The sequence below is a fragment of the Cottoperca gobio genome, chromosome 10 (genome assembly GCF_900634415.1).
Source record: "Cottoperca gobio chromosome 10, fCotGob3.1, whole genome shotgun sequence".
Lineage (NCBI taxonomy): Eukaryota > Metazoa > Chordata > Actinopteri > Perciformes > Bovichtidae > Cottoperca > Cottoperca gobio.
In genome coordinates, this window is record NC_041364.1 from 5,642,716 (window position 1) to 5,663,490 (window position 20,775).

At 43.3% G+C, this 20,775-nt stretch overlaps 1 protein-coding gene across 1 annotated transcript in view; it reads right to left on the reverse strand.

Moving 5' to 3' along the window:
• Nucleotides 1–20,775, reverse strand: part of fgfrl1a (fibroblast growth factor receptor like 1a) — a 57,823-nt gene that overhangs the window by 15,434 nt on the left and 21,614 nt on the right. Inside the window, exon 3 of the mRNA XM_029440884.1 lies at nt 16,812–17,084. Within this exon, the coding sequence (XP_029296744.1) occupies nt 16,812–17,084 (273 nt within the window). The remainder of the gene's footprint in view (nt 1–16,811; nt 17,085–20,775) is intronic.

The window sequence follows — 20,775 nt, forward strand, 5'->3', positions numbered from 1 at the left end:
TTGCTGCTTTTCTAACCTTGTGCCCGGCCTGTCCGGCTGTGTTAGCTCTGCTTACCGCTGCAGCAAAAACCAACCGTGGATATTGTTGAATCAGATTGGAGATGTTGAACATTTCTGCCTTATCGGACCAATAATCCCTTGCTCTCCATCTTCTCTCGCTGCAGAAGTAAACACTGAGTGTGTAAGTTTCTATAGGGAAGTCAAGCTCAGTTTAAGCTGCAGACTAAACAAAAGGGGAAACTTTTTATATGCCAGCAGTTAGAGAGCAAAATAATAATAACAATAACAAAAGTCATTAATATTTCAAAAGGTCCTCTACTCAAGACTTCGTCAGCGCTCGGGCCTTAATAAAGATTGAAGGTGTATACATATGTAGACGTGTGTGTGTGTGTCTAACTCTAAGCAGAGCTCTGTGTTTCCTGAAGCCGCAGTTTGATCTTGCGCCATGAATGGGATCAACACACTAATTACAGCCACCTGTGTTTGTGTGTGTGTGCGTGTGCGTGTGAGGTTTGAGTGGCTGCGTGAGGGAGGAGGGTGACTGTATGGTCATGAAAAAAGCTGTTTCCACTTAAACATACATGCATTTAGAGGAAGAAATAATGTAGTGTCATACTTTGAGGAGGCAGAGGTGCTGTTTTCCACTCGTGGGTTAACCTTCAGTGTGTGTGTATTTGGTTTGTGTCAGGCCTGTTGCCTTCACTTTGGCCTTGTCCGTGTCTCCCGACCAGGCAGCAGCATGTCTGAGTCGGTCTGTGCAGCTGTCACTCACTCAGTATACATGTTTTAAGTCTAAACATATAAGAAAACTCAAATCTATTGAGAAAAGTTTTAAAGCATGAGACAGACAATTGCTTCATTGATCCATCAACCCACTGACGTCGTGCTCCTCACAAATTCTCTCCAACCCTCGCCGCGGCTTCTTCTGAAGCTTCGTTTTCCATGTGTGCAACAAAACCTGATGACGCACATTTTTACCTTTTTAGTGTGTGTGACAATTCCAGGAAATAAGGATATTAAATGGACACAAATTAGGTTTGATCGGGACAATATAATGACAAATAATCAGGGAACACTAACCATCTCACTTCTAATGCTGTGTCATACTTTGTTGCATTCTTACTGTATGACATGCAACAAAGGTCCCGACGACGTTGCGGTTATCTGACATGCGCTGGAACCACTTTGCTACCAAGGCGCTGCTTTAGCTCCCATCTTTTAAAAAATGTCTTCACCATCAAAGTGCATCTTTCTGTGTGTTTGTCCATTGTGAAGTCCTATTAATATCTTTAATACAGTATATATCATGAACCCCGTATAGATCGTGTTCCAAGTAATGTTCAAATTCATGTCTTTAATTTATTTGAATTGTTTCTGTGTCTTTTCCTTGTGTGTATTTACGTGTGCCTACCCTTTACTTTATCTGAAGATGGGACAGCACTCATGTGTTTGATCAGGAAGCTACAAACGACTGTCCTTGAAGATAAAACAGCCGGGTTTGTGGCAAAAGCAGTAAATATCAACGTGATCACAGCTCACGACATCTGGTGTTCTTGTGTTTCAATCCTACACAATTCTTTTTTTTTTTTTTAGTACAATTGGCTTCAGATGAAGGTCAGGCAGAACTGTAAGTGCCATTGAGAACAGCAAATCCCACAAAAGTTCCCAGTTCCTCTTGACAAAATCCTCAATAAGCTAACGCTTCCAGGTAACTCGTTTAAGCCAGGCAGCAGAGTTTTGGCGTAAAATGCTAGCAATAAAATCATGTTCCAGGAAGTACAATCTACCACCCCTACAGGCTGAAAATAGTTCCAGACCCCTCGGCACTGCAACTTTTATAGATCCAATGAACAGCTGCATCATATTATACTGCACGCTCACCTCCAGTTCTATGTTAATTCACATTATATGTGGCATTATAGAGCTCTTGTTCACGCTGACTCAGGATGAACGGCAGAATAAACTCACACTTTTGTAGTTAACATTTATCATGTCGATCGAACAAATGGTTTGACACTCTTAATCCTGCCTGCAAACCTCTGGCTCAGTTCCCCAAAGAGGAAAGAGAATCACTTCACATTTATGAGGCACGATTGTGTTGCACAATACCTTACTTACACTATGATGTGGCTGGACAGTAAACGTTTGTTCATCAGCGTAGGGAGGTGAGTTCCACTCATGCACACTAGAAAAGTCGACGCGCTTGCAGTGTGAACAGTCAGCACTGACACAGACTTTGAAACATGGGCAGATGGCAAAATGTAAATGCTGCAAGCGTGAACTGGGCTTAAGAGGACAATGTTCAATATGGTTTCAGCACGATAATTAACCTGAAACTGTGGAAATAACGCCATTGCACTGGTGTTACTTTCTTCCCAGCAACTACTTTGACAGTCTACTAAGTAGGCAATACTTTTGTGAGTCCAGTTCTCCTGTTACTGTATTAATTCCATTGTGCAATACCTTTGGTTGTGTTTTATATCCAGCACTATTTTAACATTTTTAACACTATGCCAACACAGACTGAAACCATTACTGGAAGTGTGTTTCGCTCGCTGTATATCTTTCCACCTACAGTGAGGGCAGAAGAGAGGGAGGATTTTCCTTCAGGTATACTTGAGTAAGAAACTAAATCCCTATGTTTTCCTACTGCTGACCCTGCCCCCCCCCCCCTGACCTCCCTGCAAGGAGGCAAAAGAAAGGAAATCTTCCAGTAGGGATCAATGAAGTATCACATTATATTCTAATTATGACTCTTTTTTGCAAACGCTGCCTCGCTGTAGCAGTGAGGGGAAGGAGGAGAGTTCAACTGTGTCTCTTCCAGCTGACAAAGCACAAGCCCCGTTCAATCTCCATGATATTATCCAAATACACAATATGTGATTACCGTGCCACATTTTTACGAGGCATTTAGAAGTCCAGATCTATTTTCCAGCAGAGTAGAAACTAGATTGAGCTCTGGTATATTTTCAGACGCTGTGGCCAGGCACGGGCCATTTACCCTCGGCGGTCAGGTTTAAGTTCACAACAAGGCCAGGGTTTGGTTATGACATGAAAAATGTTGAGGAAAAACAACAGTGAGAAACTCGGCCTCCTCTAACGCTGAACATGGACTGTGTGCGAGCATGAAATATCAACAGAGCGATGAAATAACATACAGGCACGAGGCACGAGGCACAAGTGGTTCCACGCACTCGCTCATAAACGTCACACAGTGATGGGGTTTATGAGTTCTGAAAACATACAGTTAGGGATCAAGTTTTCTGTGTGTGTGTGTGTGTGTGTGTGTGTGTGTGTGTGTGTGTGTGTGTGTGTGTGTGTGTGCGTACAGCAAATGCATCTGGATAGGTTTCATTTAGTTTTTCTAATCCACACAATAAAAGTCCTCGTCTTCCTCTTTCTTTCTTTTTGTCTCGTCCCTTTTCTTCTCTTTCCATATGCTCGCATTCTTGCATGTGCAGTGTGTGTGTGTGTGTGTGTCGCTGTTTTACATCACTGTTCACACTTCACTGATGGAGCAGCGGGGTCAAGTGTGGAACACAGACTGAGATTTGCCTACAATGGAGACGGTGTGGACGTGCAGGCGAACGTGCAGCTGCAGCCTAAAGCCTTGACCCTGCACCTCCGCAGATTAACGTGACGGCAGGAGATCCAGTCAAGGACAGAAATGATTCAGTGGAATTAGTGAATTACTTCACGTCCGCTGCTCACAGAGGGGCTCTGAGATCACAGGAGTGGAAACAGAGTGTGTCAACATACAGTAAACGTAGGTTACGCAGATTACAAATAAAGTCAGACTCACATAAAATGAGAGAAGCAAGGAGTCTCACGCGATGTAACCGTTGTAACAAACTCAGTGCTGACAGTGTGCAGGAGTTCATTACCTTCTTCTGCGTGACTTCATACACACCTGTGCACCAGGTGCGCGTTAAAAAAGGTTCCCTACAACGTTTTCATTGATGCACTTTGCATTATTAGTCAGATTGTAATACACTGAACCCTCAACCTAAACAACACCAAGTATTTGTGTCCGTCTCAGTGAAAGCACTCAAAAAGAACAAAAAATATATAAATGAAGTCCACATCAGACATTTAATGTACACGTGCATGTATCTGCCTTCGTTGTTTTCGAACGGTTGTGTGCCATTAAGTGTGTGTAGCATGTGAACATGTGTATGCAATGTGTATTTATCAGAGTTTATTACGTGTATTAGTGCATCTGCCTGCATTTATATGTGTGTTTCTGCCTGAAAGCGAGGACATGTGCACCGTCTTTCGTGTCCAAGTGCATTTGTGTGTGTACTGTAATGGTGCCTGTGTGTGTGCAGCGTATGCATGTATACGTGAGTGCGTGCGCTCGTCCAGCTGCTGCCTGTGTAACTCTAGTAAACATCAAGGCGGCGCTTTACTTTGCTGAATTAACGAATCTCTCACATCCATCGCCACGCGCCGCCTTTGAAACACACACCGCCAGCCTCGGCTCAGGACTTTGAACTCTCAGTCTTTCTCTCCCTCGCCCACCCTGCTCTTCCCTGTATCAAATTATACTCTAGTTAAATATCTACTCATTAGTACTTTAGTAGCTTTCTCCCCATTTGACTTATTTCTCATCTTACATGCCCAAATTCATTTTCACAGCTCGGCCCGGAGGTGCGATCACGACTGCTGCGGACCGCACGAGGTAGAAAAGGCTGAAGAGAACATTCCCACCTTTGGTTTCCTACAAACTGCACACGCTTTCACTCTTACGTTTCACTTACTTCACTATTCCTAGAAGACTCATGCTCTCTTTATTACTCACTATTCATTCATGATTCCTCACGTTCGTTCATTTAACGGCTTCTACAGTCCGATTCCTTTCTTATCTGAGGCCTCTCCGTCAAACCACGAGTATTTATTAAATATAAAGCAAGAAATAAGTACTTAATACAAAGCTTTTGATACATAAACTATTTTACAATAAGCTCTGGAGAGTGCACAAGCAGAAACAGTCCAATTAGGTAAGATTTGCATTTTATATCTAATTTTCATTTATGTTTTTAAAGTGTTTTATACTTGCACATGTGCATATTAATAATCAAGCAGAGGTTGAATGTAAGTACATTTACTCAAGTTCTACACTTAAGTAGAATTTTGAGGTACTTCACTTTAGTATTTCCATTTTATTTCATTTTATTCTTCTACATTTTGGAGGTCAAATGTACAACTTTAGTTTCCAGTTACTTTGGAGATTTAGATTATTAGTACAAAACATAAATCAAACTAATAAATGATTATATATTATTATAGGTTACGTTAATGCCTTGCAGGATAGACATTAATAACAATCAGCTCCACCTTTACCAGCTGCAACAGAGAAGTGAACACATTAAAACATGTGCCTTAAAACAAGTCACAGCCCCTGGACCTCTGGACCTCTGGACCTCTGGACCTCTGGAGTGTTGGTCTGTCATATGCACGTGCACAAGTGTGTGCATGAGCATGTTTTGCGTTGCATGCGTGATTGTTTCTGCATAGATCTGCATTCATGCTCACTAATGTACCAACAAGTGTTTACACGCCCTCGTGTGAGGGTTTTAGTGTGTGTGTTGAGAATATGCAGTTGTCTTGTTTAACTTCAAAGATGCTGGCACGCTCTGCAGTGTGAGGCTACATGCTGACAGGCCGTCTTTGATGAACAACTATTAACAATGTAAAACTAACCCGCTCATCATGATGCGCCGCCGGGCGACGTTTCAACATGACTCACCCCGACGCCTGCTTTGTTCACCTCTCATTTGTGTTACTGAGAGCTGTTTTTTTGGATTAATCACAATGCAACTTTTTTTATCAGTTGGATTCTCTCGTGCTGCTTACTCACCTCCAATAATCAGGGACTTTCTACAGGACGTTTCAGCAGCTTGCATATGTTTGGTCTTGTATTGAAGGAGCGGATGTGTACATGCCCGCTCCAAGTGTAGACTCTGAAACTGTGTTAAACTAAGTAGCACACAGCATCAGGCAGTCGTCTGCAGTGTGTCCATAGAATAGAAAATAGAATAGAAAATACTTTCTAATCCCTTGATTTACATACATTAAGAGACTTTTTACAGTAAAATCAATGGCACACACACACACACACACACGAGCGGCTGTGGCTCAGGGGGTAGGGTTGTCCAGTAGTCGGGGGGTTGGAGGTTCGATCCCATGCCCCTGCATGTCAAAGTGTCCTTGGGCAAGAACCCCAAATTGCTCCTGATGGCCAACGGTGTGTGTGTGTGAATGTGTGTTATCCCTACTGATGAGGTGACGTGCACCTTGTATGGTAGCCGCTGACATGTGTTGTAAAGCACTTTGAGTGATGGGAAAAGCACGATATAAATGCATTTACATTCATCTTGTGACACAGTGGCATTTAAGATGCTCAGAGTGTCAGATAGATGCAGACAAGCAGTCGTAGTAAAGTAGGAGGAGGGTCTGCGTGAGCTGACAGCGGCTTAACTCTGCGGCTTGTTCTTCTTGTGTCTGACAGCATCTACACATCTTCCTTTCTTCTTACTTCTGTTTCCACTTGTTGTGAGAGCTTTGGTCTTCGGGCCAAGTAGAGTTACAGCCGAGAAACGGCCGGAACACACTCGGCTCGTCATGGCGGCTTACATCCGACCGGTGTTGGCATGAAGCGCTCCGCACCGCCATCGAAACAATGCTCGCATACAGAGAAATTGTCTAAGGATGTTAGCGTTGAATGAAAGCGTGGACAATCTTGTAACAGCTCGCAACCTCTGGAGTTTAAAGGAATTTAAAAGGCGCTGAATTGAGTGAGCTCGATATAGAAAGAGCCACAAAGGGACGTGCACAGAATTAAATCTATATTCGGAAATTCTGACTGAAAAAACCTCCTTAAATCTAAAAATATAGGATACGGGTATATACAGAAATTCAAAATAGAGTCATAACAGAGGAATGTAGAGAAGAGATTATGGTCATAGCCACAGAGTGTGTGTGTGTGTGTGTGTGTGTGTGTGTGTGTGTGTGTGTATATCAGTTTTCAGCATGCTGTCACACTGATCAAACTCCAGGCTGATAGCAGAGGCGCCGCAGAACCATCGCTGTGTTTGCCTAAGAACCATGGGGACAAACTGCACACACACACACACACACACACACACACACACACACACACACACACACACAGCAAACACATATTGTGCATGCTTTTATGTGAAATACAATGCAGAGGAATGCAGAGACATTATACAAGTAAGCACACGCAGACACACACACCTGATGGCTGCGAACAAAACCAGTCTGTTAGAGCTCATTTCTTAAGAGTGACATTTTCAGTTTCAAATTACATATAATTTCATCTGATATTTCTGTCAACAGTCATTTTCTATAATCAGTCATTTGTGTCTGCCCTTTTCCCCTTAGCTGAGTTAAATGTTTAAAAAAACAAACACAAGAGTTAAAAGAATTTTATCAAACTTCCCGGAGCTGAGATATGGCACGGTGGCTTTTAAAGCAACAGTTTAGTCTCCGCACCTTCTACAACTACGGGACAAGAAAGCATGGAATAGGCAACGAGCTTTATCAAATCCAGATAAAACACTGGCTCTGGGATACTCAGCTGAAGCTGTGATAACCCTTTAGATAAGCGGGACAGCTTTTTCCATGCCTGTTGCTTTTTGCGTTTCTTTCCAGTTGCATCCCGTCTGCTTGTTGTCAGTGAGGTGAGATTGGAAGAGCCAGATGTAACCGCTGGAATCTGAAGAGCGACAAAAGGCGAAGGGGAAGGGGGAATCTCTGAGCGTGATTTGCTCTTCACGTCGTCATTAAGACATCAAAGCGGCTGCAGGAGATACAGAGCTTTTCAGCGCTGGCACAAATGCATTCTCAGGAAGAAGAGTAACGAATGAGAGAGAAAAGAAAGAAAGGAGAGAGAGGGAAGAGGAGGAGGGATATTGCGTGTTGAAGAACTAGTCTTTGCCTTTGATGATGGCGCAAGAGCAAAGCAGCAAAAAGCAGACAAAGGTTTCTAAAACTTCAAAAGAAGCCTTTTTGTAGCGCAGGTCCGCTCTCTCTTTCTCCTTGATGCTTCCATTCTTCCCTCTCCCTCCTCTCTTCAAACATGTCTTTGCTAATTGCCAGACCCTGTTCTGCCCTTCGCAGGCTCTCCACTCGTCTCAGGTCTATTCAGCAGGGGGGTTGTTACAGCGGGAAGGCCTAATAACCCGCTCTGAGCGGGACAATGGAGCCTGCGGGGCCAGCGACAAAATCCCAGCCCTAATGAGAAAAGACTCCTTCAGCGAACAAGCAGGTCTGTCAATAGACTGGCCTATTATTGAGTTACAGGGGGGGGGGGGGGACAGCATGTGTGTGTGTGTTTTTCTGCGTGTGTTAAGCCGTAGGTGCATCTGTCTTTGTATGTGATAGACACATAAAGCAATAAAGTAAAACTAGAGTAAGAAATAGAAAGGAATCAAAGTAATAAATAAGAAGAGTGTGTGTGTGTGTGTGTGTGTGTGTGTGTGTGTGTGCTGCTACCTCCTGAGGGTAACAATAGTAAACCGGACAAATCCTCCAGACCGCATAATGGCCACTAAGCTGTCTATTCAGAAGTACACAGCTCCCTGCTCTGATCGGACATGAATACCGGCGCTCTCCCTCCTTCCTTCTGATATGTTCTGAATGCTTCTCATCGCTCCTCCGTCCGTCTGCACGGCACGTTTACTTCATCACAGACATATTGTATGTTGGCCTATGTCAGTGAATAAGTAAGACATTTCAGTGAAATATCCTGAGGAGTATCTTCTCTACAGTAATATCCAAATGTAAGAAATCTTTATCTAAAATTGTGTTTTTTGTTTATTTAAAATAAATCCATTAATTACAAGGGCTGAATAATTAATACTTAAATTTCTAATATTTGTTAAAGAAATGTGTCCAAAATGACCATTTAAATGATATATTGTGGAGACGCAGAGATGTCAAGGCCTGCACATCATATTATACGTGTGTGTGTGTGTGTGTGTGTGTGTGTGTGTGTGTGTGTGTGTGTGTGTGTGTGTGTGTGTGTGATGAGGTTAAACCCTCTGCCGTGAGAATGCAGGGTCGTTGTTATTGCGTGTGAGGGACCGGGAGATATGCAGCGAAGGATGCCGAAGCCCCTCGTTTCCTTTCAGTTGTAGGTGGGGTGGGGCTTTAGGTTGGTGGTGGGTGGTTGTTAAGTGTGTGTGTGTGTGTGTGTGTGTGGGGGGGGGGGGGGCCTCTAAGAGCAGTGAGTGTCTCCTCAAGAGGATTTGTTGATGCTCACTGCTCTTAGAGCCCCCCCCCTGCTTGATCCCCACACTTGTGTTTACTTCACTTACTTCATCGCTGAAATTGATTGAAGTTGTTTAATAGAAAATATATTGAATATAGAGTTTTGTTACAGTTTCTATACGATATATTGTCCAACCTACGGTATTGATATAAAAACAACACTTTATTTAATATCTTGCTTTGAGAAATTTAAACACTTTTCTTTTCTTTACTTACAAAAAAGTTCTTAAATATAGAATTCAGTTTTAACAACCGTACAAGAGACAATTCTGAAGTTTGTAAAAAGGGCATTTCAGTCTCTTACTGAGGTTAGACCTCCAGCTTACTGGTAACTTCACCCTTTGTCATTAATATTTTAACATCTATATGTACTTTATTTAACAGTTCACTTTTAAAACAATTGAAATATTATAGTAATCAATGATTACAATACTTCTTTTGTGCAACTGCTCCACTCTTGCCTGCACACTTTTGCTCATTACTGCCAATATTTCTCTCTGTTTTCTCCTCACCCCCGTCTGCCTCCCCCTCTCTTTTCCTCCCCCCCCTTCTCTTTTGTTACTGTTGGACTCACGCTGAGGAGTTTGGTCCTAATTACATTAAACAAACTGAGGAACTGAGATACTTAAAAGCAGCCCACATCCTAAAATATTCCGTTTCATTTGTATTTGGGGACAGAGTGTACTTCATGATATGAGTAATAGTGCTCCAAATGACCCGTGTTGAATTGTGCTACATTTGTTACTTATCATACTTATATGTTGCACTCAGAGGATGCCCGCTATGCCAAAACACACACGGGGAAGTAAAGTTACACCTCATATTAGCTATGGGAGAGTTGCTGTGGAAACCTGGAGTAAAAAACACGATTTGCCTTAAACTTTGAGAACAGCTGGCAGATGAAGTTAAAGGCAAAATCTACCCTAAAACTAAATATACAAAAGGAGACAAAGGGGATGTGTAGAGGACAGTACAATACATACAAAACACAGGTGGTGCCAAGTGGGGGGGAAAAGTGGAGGCGGGCGTGAAGAAGTTCTCCCCGGTCAATATGTTGTGTTCACAGTCAATTGTGGACGATTTAAGAGAAGGAATTGAAGAGACTTCAAGGCAAAATGACAGAAAACGAGTGCGTTACTTCTGTTTTCGGGTGGATTTCTCCTTCAGAAAGACTCACTGCCCGCTGACTGACAGATGGCATCTCGTACGGAGAATTAAAGTTAAAGCTAGCAGAGGGTATTTAAGACCCATTAGGGGTCTATGGGAGCTTGACTTGGCATACAAATAGTAGATGCAAGCCATACTCATTCACACACACACACACACACACACACACGAATGCACATACACGGATGTAAATGGAGCATGAAGGCAAATAGAAGGGGGGAAGAATGAGGAGCTGAAAGACGCTCAAGAGAAAAGAAATCTTCTATCGGTTGGTGGAGCAGGAGGAATACGACCACAGGGAGGTTTGTGAGGGAGAGAAGAAGAAGAAGAAGAAGAAAGAGAGTTGACGTAGGTAAGAGGGAATCTGAGAGAGAAGGTGACGAGGTGCAAGAAACCAGATGCAGATTTGGTGAGGGGACAACGGGAGGAATATGTTGTGGTTTCTCCATGTTAGATACTGGGAAGCGTTTCCTTTCTTTGATCTCTTCATGAAGTTCCAGTTTCTATAGATACGGTGTTTTGGATTTGACATCTCAACCTGTTAGAACATGGGATTTCCAAAACATCCGACCGTCATTGTTTATTTTGTCCTCCCGACTCGTTGACGTCTTCAGACTGAAGCCGGGGGAAAGAAAACAGAAGCTTTATTCTTTTCTCTCTCTGTGTCTCCGTCCTGTCCATCGCCTCTTTGCTGCAAGTGAAACGAGGCAGAACGAGAGGATGTGGGACAGACAGCCGTGAAATGGAGGCCAGGGCCTCTGAGGAGTGTGTGTCCACATCTGTCTGAGCTGTGTGTGTGAGTGTGTGAGTGTGAGGGTGCATGGAAAAACAACCCAATGTTTTCATGTCCTGTCTTGTTGATATGTGTATGCACAAAGACACAGCACATATATATCTTTGTGCATCTGTTTTTGTCTCAACCGGACTCAACAACAAGGTGGAAAACAGCTTTTGAAACTCGACTCTCGACAATCTTTCTCCCCCACGTCTGTAACTCCAGGCTCCCCCCCCCCGATGCTCTTTCATATGAGCGCACACACACACACACACACACCAGCATGTTTACATCACTGTTCTCCTCAGTGCCACCCTGATTTCCTGCAGCTTTATGTACCTCGCTGTGAGGGCGGCACGTTGTTACAACAGGAGGACCAGCATGAACTGAACAGATGCAGAGTGAGCGAGAACTAAAATAAAAGCATTTACGCTCTTTCAACTGTTTTTAGATTTTCTGCAATTGTTAATAAATCCTTCATAAAAATGTTGTCAAACTTTGAGCAGTGGTTCAGCGCTAATGCATTCAAAAGTTAAAGTTGAGGGATCCCTTTGTGCTACTGGTCTAAGATCAGGGAATCACAATGTCACTGGTTTAGCTCTGGCTGGGGACCTTCCTCCCCCTCCCCGTGTTTCATGTGTTTATAACAAATACAACTTTAACTACATTCTACGCATATAGTAATAAATCACTGTATTAGAAAACACAGGTCAGAAAGAGCTGTTGGAGCAGTAGAGGAGTAAAGGCAAAACTTCTGCATATACCGTCTGATCAGTATTATTAATATTTGTGTATGACAAGTTCATACAATATATTTAAGCTTTCTTGCGTGTAAAATTAAAACAAAGGTGACGAACCTTTAGTTTAGGCAGCAAGAAGGAAACAAAGGGAGAAGAACAGGAGACAAACTTCTACTGGGGATTCAAGGCAAGTGAAGGCAACACTATAGTTTAAGAAGAGGGGGGTTAAACCACTTGATAATTTCTTTTTCATGTTCTGTAAATCATGATTGAGACCCCCCCCCCCCCCTCTCTCTCTCTCCCCCCCCCAAAAAAAATCCCCTGTGAGGCCTCAAACCCTCAAACTGAACACCAACTGCGCGGTTCCTGCAAACCAGCGAGCTGCAGCTCCAGGTTCACTCCAGAAAGTGCTGTGTGTGTAACCTGAGCAGAAGAATCTGGCGGTAAAATACACACACACACACACACACACACACATGCACGCACAAAAATACAGCAAGACAGGCACAGCTGCCCTGGTGTGTTTGTAAGTAGGTGGGTGAGGATGTGTGTGTGTGTGTGTGTGTGTGTGTGTGTGTGTGAGAGAGATTGGGTTATTTGAGATTGTTTTCAGGCCCTGTGCAATTACACACACACACTCATACGTTTCTCTATGTGTGTGTGTGTGTGTGTGTATGACTCATACCAATTAGGCTGCAAACCTTGGCCACCTCTACATCCTCTCCCGACGAGGCACCAGATATCTAAATTAAAAACTACGTAATGTGAGAAGACAAACACAGAGGAGGTATCAGGACGGAGGAACTGAGGGATCGAGAGATGATGTTGGTGAGCAACCTGATCTGATGTGTTAGTCTTTGGCCGGAAGACAGCTGCAGTCTCACACATGCAATGCAGTTCAATGGCGAGAGAATAAACCTGAATGAAGGAGCGTGATTTGCTTTCCAAGAACTAGATGGAAAAGCACACCGAAGCAACAACTTAGAATCATTTAGCCTGCATGCAACATCACATTGAATTGCCGTGACATGTGACGTCAGGGCGTCAGGCTGCATTAAGTGATATCTGACTTTAGTAGAGTTTGGCAAAGGTAGTGGACTAATCCCGGCATAAAGCTCAATTTGAGAAAATGTAGAACAATCCTCTTCCAAGTACTGTTTAGAGTACGTTTTCCATTTGTCACGTTTTATCTCTCGCTTTCATTTTTCTTATTTCCACATTCATTACGCGCGTGCCGCTTGACGAACATAAATTGCGTAAAAGCTCATTTATTCAAACAGTTTTTTCTACGCTTGATATCTTTCTCTGTCTCTCTTTTCCTCTTTGTTCTCCAATTATGGCCAGATGTCAGCTGCTATGACTGAGCTCTTAAATCACCACAAATCATCACACCAGTCACTCATGAATGGACCTGCATGCAAACACACACGCACACACACACACACACGCACGCGCTCCGACAAAAGTATGTTGATGAACATTTTCATTAGAACTCGAAACCGCATTTTCATGTTCGCGTGCATTAAAAACACACTCTAAACCGCTTCCTTCCTTCTTTCTTACGCACGGCTTCCCAACTCTGCTCCAGACACGCTCGCATTGTCGTCACATCTGGTTTGAACTATTAATTTTTTTCTATCAATCACTCTCATAGGAGGAGGGAAACAATTTCAAAATGTAATTTAGAGCAACTACGAAAGACAGACAGCAGAGACACGAAAGAGAGAGATCAAGACAGCGAGTGGGAGGAACAAACGAGCGCGCTCCTCTCTCGCGGCGTTTTGAAGGACATTGAGGTTTGTTGAGTAGTTTCACTTTACTGGTGGTCCTATAAATCTGCGTACACCAACGCATACATACACAACCCCACGGATAAACAAGCACGTATACACACACACACACACACACACAGACTATTTACTCACGCACACATTTCCCAACCTCCACACAATGAAAGAACAAACACTCATTTCCTCCGCCAACGAAAGCCTGCCCTCACAAAGCCTCTCCATCACTTCCAACCACCGGGCAGCGGTACACTGGATCTTTTACGGCAATCAAACGCTATTACGTCCGGGAAAAAATGGGAAACTGTGAAAATATTGATACAAATTAAAGCGTGCGGTTGGAGAGGAAAATGAGAAGGCTAACTGAGGAAGGAGGAATGAGGGGCCGAGACTGAGTGTTAATATGAAAAAGGTGTTAAAGATACTTTGGGTTAGAAATTGAGAGGGAAAGACAATAAGACGCAGGTGTGGGCTCATTACTGGGAAGCGGAGCGGCCATAGAATAATTACCGCAGGACCACACAGGAGAGGAGATGAACACAGGGGAGGTGGAGGAGAGATGGGAGGAGGCGATGCAAAGCAGCAGAGAGAGAAACACTCAACAACTACACGCTGAGACGACTGCATCCATGCTTTCAACATCATTGCCTATGCAGATTGTTCCAGCTATGAAAGCACACTAACTGCCGCTCCAAGGAGATGCCGCGGCATGATTCCTGGCTTGAATTACAGGGAGGGGTCATCTTTGAAGGTTAACCTGCTGGAGCACAAAGTATCTCTGGGTACCATTTGTGTAATCTTCAAAACATGCAGTGGTGTAGCCTCTTATTCTTGGTCAGCATGTGAACCTATTCACGGCAATCCTCTTGCAATTTTAACCAGAGTTTGTGTCAATCCGTGCCAAAATAAAAGCTCTAGAGCATAGATTTGAGGTATATGATTAAACGCTTAATGTCTATTCATTAAAAATGTTTCCCTGAGAACTTCTGTATTGAGTTTCAAAGTTCATTCTTGGTCTTGGAAACAGCAAAATGTCACATCGATGTATTTAGTAGCTGACAATCTCAGCAGGTGAAGTTCTGCCCAGTTGTTCACTGTTCACTGTAAACTTTAAGGAGTTAAACACTTCTAGCTGGCCATAAAGTTGAGTTTCAGTACGAGAACTCCTAAAAGGTCTAAGAAAAAGTTATCTTGCAACATTTAAAATCTTAAATTTGACTCTACAGTTCTCCGGAGCAGCTGCTGGACTGGACATCTACTGTAGACGGACTTTAAGGTCTACAGCGTTTTCTATTGCAGGTGTGCATACAAACAGCCTACATTTAAATCTAATAGACAGCTGTGTTCATTAGAATCTATGTGTGTATGTTTGGGTGACATTACTGTAGGAGTAGAAATCCTAGTCAATTAAAAGAGTCCTTATTTCACGTGGTAAGGTGTCCAATGAGTCCCAATCCATTGTTTCTGAAGCACATGCGCGCATATATGAAAGTGAATGAAAGGGACGGTGAATGAGCGGGAGTGAACAAGGGAGGGAGGTAAAGAGAGAGAGAGAGAGAGGGAGGGAGGGAGGGAGCAGCTGTCTGCTTGGATGACCTCAGCGGCAGCTGCTGCCCCCCCCGCCCTGCTGCCCTCTGTATGCCAGCTCGCCTTTGAAGTTCAGGTCAGAACCGATACAGCTCTGGATCACATACCGATAATGATTACTGCAGAATAAAAGCACATTATTTACTGCCAATACGCCCAATGTATTGAACCCACTGGGATAAAAAACATATTCGTGCAAATACAATTTGACAGAAACAGAAATTGTACTTTCAGTTTCATTAATGTAAGTGAAGCAACAATACGTCTTTAATATTATAACAGACACTGCTGCATCTTTGAGAATAACACCAATTGTTTGTTTGCTAAGTGGTGTAACGTCACAAATAATTAACGATCAAACTGTTCTGAAAACAAACCGTGCTCACAAACATTAATTACAGAAAATATCGGCTGGTAATATCTGTATCGGAACATTTTACTCCAGGCCAACTTTGAAGTGCCGGCGGTGGGCAGAGAGAGATGCTTTAGTCAGATTCTCTGGAACGCTGGAATCTGACACACACACACACACATGGGATGGCACGGAGTGATGCACACACACAGAGTGGTGTAGAGACAGACGCACACTGACTTGCATGTGTAAATGTGCACACCGTCTCCCCTCCAGGTATTTTGTTTACATGGACAGGAGTTGAGGGAAGCAGCTATTTGAGTCCCAGAATAGAAAGAAACAAAACTGCATTTGAGTGCAAAGGTTGTCAGAGTCCACGGGGTCACGAAACACAGCCACCGACAACACAACTCATAGTTTGTAAAACTCCCAGACAAACACACCCAGACATACGGAACAAATGCTAAATTAGAAAATGATTATGTAGAAAACAAGGCACAACAATGTGTCTTTTACAGAGATATTCAACATTGAGGCGCACACAGACCTGACACTTCATGCCTCGTTCATAATCATACAGTGGTCACACACACAAACGCGTGCACACAGCAGAAACACACTGTGAGCTTCATCATCTGGGGAACTACACGGACTTGATTACTGTATAATGGCCCCACCAAGCTAACTGGGCTAATTATAGCAGTCGAAAACCTATTTACAGTAAACGTGGCTTTGTCTCGCCCCGAGCGGTCTTGTGTTTGTAATTTTGTGTGTTTTTAAGGTCTGTTGTTGCTAATGTTTTTTGTTTAAATATCTTTTTATTCTTTTCTAAAAGAATAGAAACTAAATAACCTGTAATTACTTGTGTCCTCACACAGTAGAGTCAATGGAAGCAAACAAGCATGAACAAAGATTTTAAAGAAAAATAAAGACTGAATAATGATGAGTCATGACCAGAGGATAGCAGAAATAAAAGAGTTGTGCTTTGCAAATAAATTGAGTGCCTTGGACCTTTAACTAAGTTCTTAAGTAACATATCAAGTGTGTTTCAGTACAGACTGGTGTCTCATGTCACACTAACATTGTTTCAACAAACCACTTACCTATAACGATGAGCGTGTAGTTGATGTTCACGCTGCCGAACCCGTTGGTCGCCTTACAGATGTAAGTCCCTGCGTCTTCAGTCTCCACCTCTTTGATACGCAGAGCGTGCTGTAACACCCTGAACCGCGTCCAGCCACTGTGGATGTTGCGGCCATCTTTGGTCCACATGATGAGCGGCGGGGGGTCGCCCTCCACGGGGCAGGGCAGCTTCATGGTGCGACCCAGACGGATGCTCTGCCGGTGGGCCACCCGCTCCGACACCCGGGGTGGACCTTAAATGTGGGAGAGGAGAAGAAGAGTCATTGAGATGATCAAACACACAACTCCCTCATCACACTAGTTACACAAAGTGTGGATTCACAAACAACGGGTGGATGCATCGCTGCAGTTATAGGTGCGTTGAGGGATGGAGGCATTTTAAGAAAAGTACTTTATCATAGGTTTATGATCGAGGTGAGGATGACCGCTCGTAAATGCCTATTCCACATATAACCATGTGTACAGCCACTCGCTCTCCAGAAGCATTAACACAGAGGAATTATCCTCTGACCTTTAAGAAGTTTATAACGCCGTAGTTAAAACATTGACATTGTATCACAGACAACAAAAGAGTTCCTCGGGAGCAAACACAAAGCCATGCTAATATCAACCGAGATGTCGTGGCGAGACATAAAATCAGGCGTGACCTTGACCGCTCAGTAGCCGCTCTGCTGTGAAACTGCACACTAGAAAAACAGAGGGAGGTGAAGGAGCAGCCTGATTGACTGGGAAAGGTGGGAGGAAATTGTGGGGAGAAGTGGGGGTGATGGAGAGAACACATAGGGGTGAGGAGGAGGAGGAGGAGGAGGAATAGAGGAAGGAAGGAAGGTAAGAAGAGAAGAAGGGAGGAAATTAAGGGAATGAGGGAGGATGGAATTTAAGGGAGTAAGTCTGAGAAGAGAAAAGGGAATGAAATATGGTCGCATCGGGGAGCAGTACAAAGAAAGAGAAACAGGAAGATGAGAGATGGAAGCAGGAGGAGGTGTAGGAGTTAGCAAGGTTCAGTGCATTTCTTCTCATTACTTCTGGCTTCTCTCCAAACACAGCAGTGAAAACACATAATAGGCCACCATGTAGCAAACAAAATGTCCTAACAGACTACACAAGGCAAAACCATCAGAAAACAACCGCTTCAGGTCATGTCCTGTAGTTTAGGAAAGATTTAAAGAGGAAGGACAAAGGCTGGCTTGATTTGAACAATGAGCCTGATAGAGGCTTATCTAGAAGAATACATACGGTCTGATAAAGATTAGAAACACCTCACATAAAAACATTTCAGGTGTGTTTCATTTATTGAAACACACTTTTTCTCTGATACTTTCTTATCACGTGGCGTAAACACAGCCTGATATCGTTCATTTGCCCTTGTGAAAACGCTTTAACGGCAGATTTGTGCTATGTTTATGTGTTTAGAGGAGAAGTACACAGGAGGAGTTACAAAACCCCCCAATATATTTAAATCCAGTGAAGCAGATTATAGTGGAAATTAATTAATTAATTAAATTAAACGGTAGACTAACTCTGCCATTAATGAACGACCAACTGTACCTCCTGAACAACTTTGTTTGTCGGCCATCTTTCTCTTGGTTAGAACATTTTACTCAGGCGATACGCATCACGTTTCAGGGGTAACAATTGAATATATATATATATATATATATATATATATTTGTTTCTTGGGTTAGAGTTATTCTTTAACATTTCCTGTTTTAAGTGTAAAAACTTCTTTCCCCTTGCAGATAATTAGTTGCGTTTACTTCTCTGCACTTTTCTTTAGCTTGGCTTCAAAGACACCTTCAGGGTGTCAAAAGGAAAAAAAAGACATCACATGATTGGCTCGCAGTGGCCAGCTGTCAACTGTCACCAAAACAAAACATCTTGATTTATTCCTCCTGTGTGCAGCTGTAGATGTCGGAGATGAATACGGTGTCGTGTACACAAAGCTGATTATAAAGAAGGAGAACAGTTACAGTAGTCTTCTAGCATTTGCTCGCGTCAGGCTGTTGTTTTAACGAGGCGAGCGGGAGGTGGACACGATGATGGATGGAGGTGAAATGTGTGAAAAAGGCATTAGTCACACAGAGGTATTCACGGGAGCCTCTGTCCTCCCGCCATCCTCCTCGTTCCTGGACGGGGAATGTGTTCGTGTAGCTGTATGGCTTTCTCATCAGGGGCCCGACAGCTCACTCCTTCTCCCCGCTTCTTTCTCTTTTCTCACTCGCTTGTGCTCTTTTTTCTTTTTACACACTTTATATCTCCCTCTGTATAATCTTCTGTTCTTACTTTAACTCCTGTTTCTTTCTTTCTCTTGCCTACTATACATATTCCTCCCTTTCCTCGTATTCCTTTAATGTTTCCATTTATTCTCCTTATTTATTTCTTCTTCTCATTTCTTCTTCCAACAGATTGTAATCTCATTCCCCTGAACTCCCCCTTCGCTTCCCATTACTATCCTACCTCCTCCCATCCTCTCTTCTCCCCTGTCATCACTCTTTCCCTCTCTCTCTATGTTGTTCTCTTACTCCCTGCTCTCTCTTTTCTCTTTCATCACACTCATTCGCACCATCCTCTTCGTTCAATGCAGTACCTCTTCCTTCTCTCCTCTGTGATTTACTGGTCTCCTGCCTCTTTCGGATCTGCACACACACATAACTTCCCCAGTTTCTTCCCCAGAGGCTCACAGGAGCAGGACCTCGAACTGAACCTCTCAACTTTCAACAGTTAACCTCCCCTAAATCTACCTCCCCCTTTTCCTCCACTCCTCCCTCCTTCCCCTCCTCATCCTGGTCCTCCTCCTCCTCTTCCACGATCCATGACCGAAGTAACGTCTTTTTAAATCTGTCTCTAGGGGTGAAACTGAAGAGAGTGAAACATTTATTCTTCTCCTTCACGAGACACAGGGTCAGTGTGTGAGTGTGTGCCTTTGCACATGTATGGGTCATTTTATATAAACGCTGCAGTTAATACTAATTACAGTCTTGTGTGCATCTTTGTCTGTTTATATATTGTTTAGGATGCATATGTCTTTGTGTATGTGTGTGTGTGTGTGTGTGTGTGTGTGTGTGTGTGTGTGTGTGTGTGGGGGAGAAAAGAAAATTGCAGGCCTTTAAAACGTTGGTCTGTTTAGTCCATTTGGGGCTTTACGGCACTCCCTTGCTTGCAACCGGCTCCCAAAGGCGATCTAAAGCACCTTGAAGATTGTTTGTGGGCCTCCAGACACACACAAACACATACCACGCACACCCTCCCTCTCTTTCTCCTTTTATACAGGGAGTGTGTCGGTAGATTAGGCGTGCACGTCTGGTATTCTGCAGTCTAATGACAGGAAAATACAGCCCACGTCAGAAACACACTACTCCCACAGAGGCTAGAGCCTTCCAGCTCAGCGCTGCACATCCTCTGCATGGATGGTAGCTGAAGGCCAAATAAAGCAGAGCAGAAATCAGTTCACACATTCTGTTCTTTTACTGGATACTCCCAGAAACAACTGCAAATGCACTGCTTCAATTCCATAAAAGGAAAAGTTTGAGATTTGGGGGAACATGCATATTCCCGAGAGTCCCATCCCAGGATAGATTAGCACTATGTTCAATATGAAGGGCGCTCCCCAACAATATTGTAACTAGCGTATAAAGGACTGTTTAGAGGATAATCGAGCTCTAAGTTTTCACACTACAGGACGTACGATGTTAGTTAGTTGTTACAACTTGAGTTTTTTTGCCTATATTTGTTATATGTTTGGCAAATTGCCATTATTAAAAGTATGCCCAATAAGCTATTAGCAGTTCCTGTTTGCGGTGTACATTATTTTTGAAGTTCTGGAGTTATAAGGAGCATATTTTTCCTCTGATTTCTAAGCGGATGTGAGATAATGAGCTGGAAGACGTCAGTATCTTAACACATGTGTACCACGTGTGTAATAGT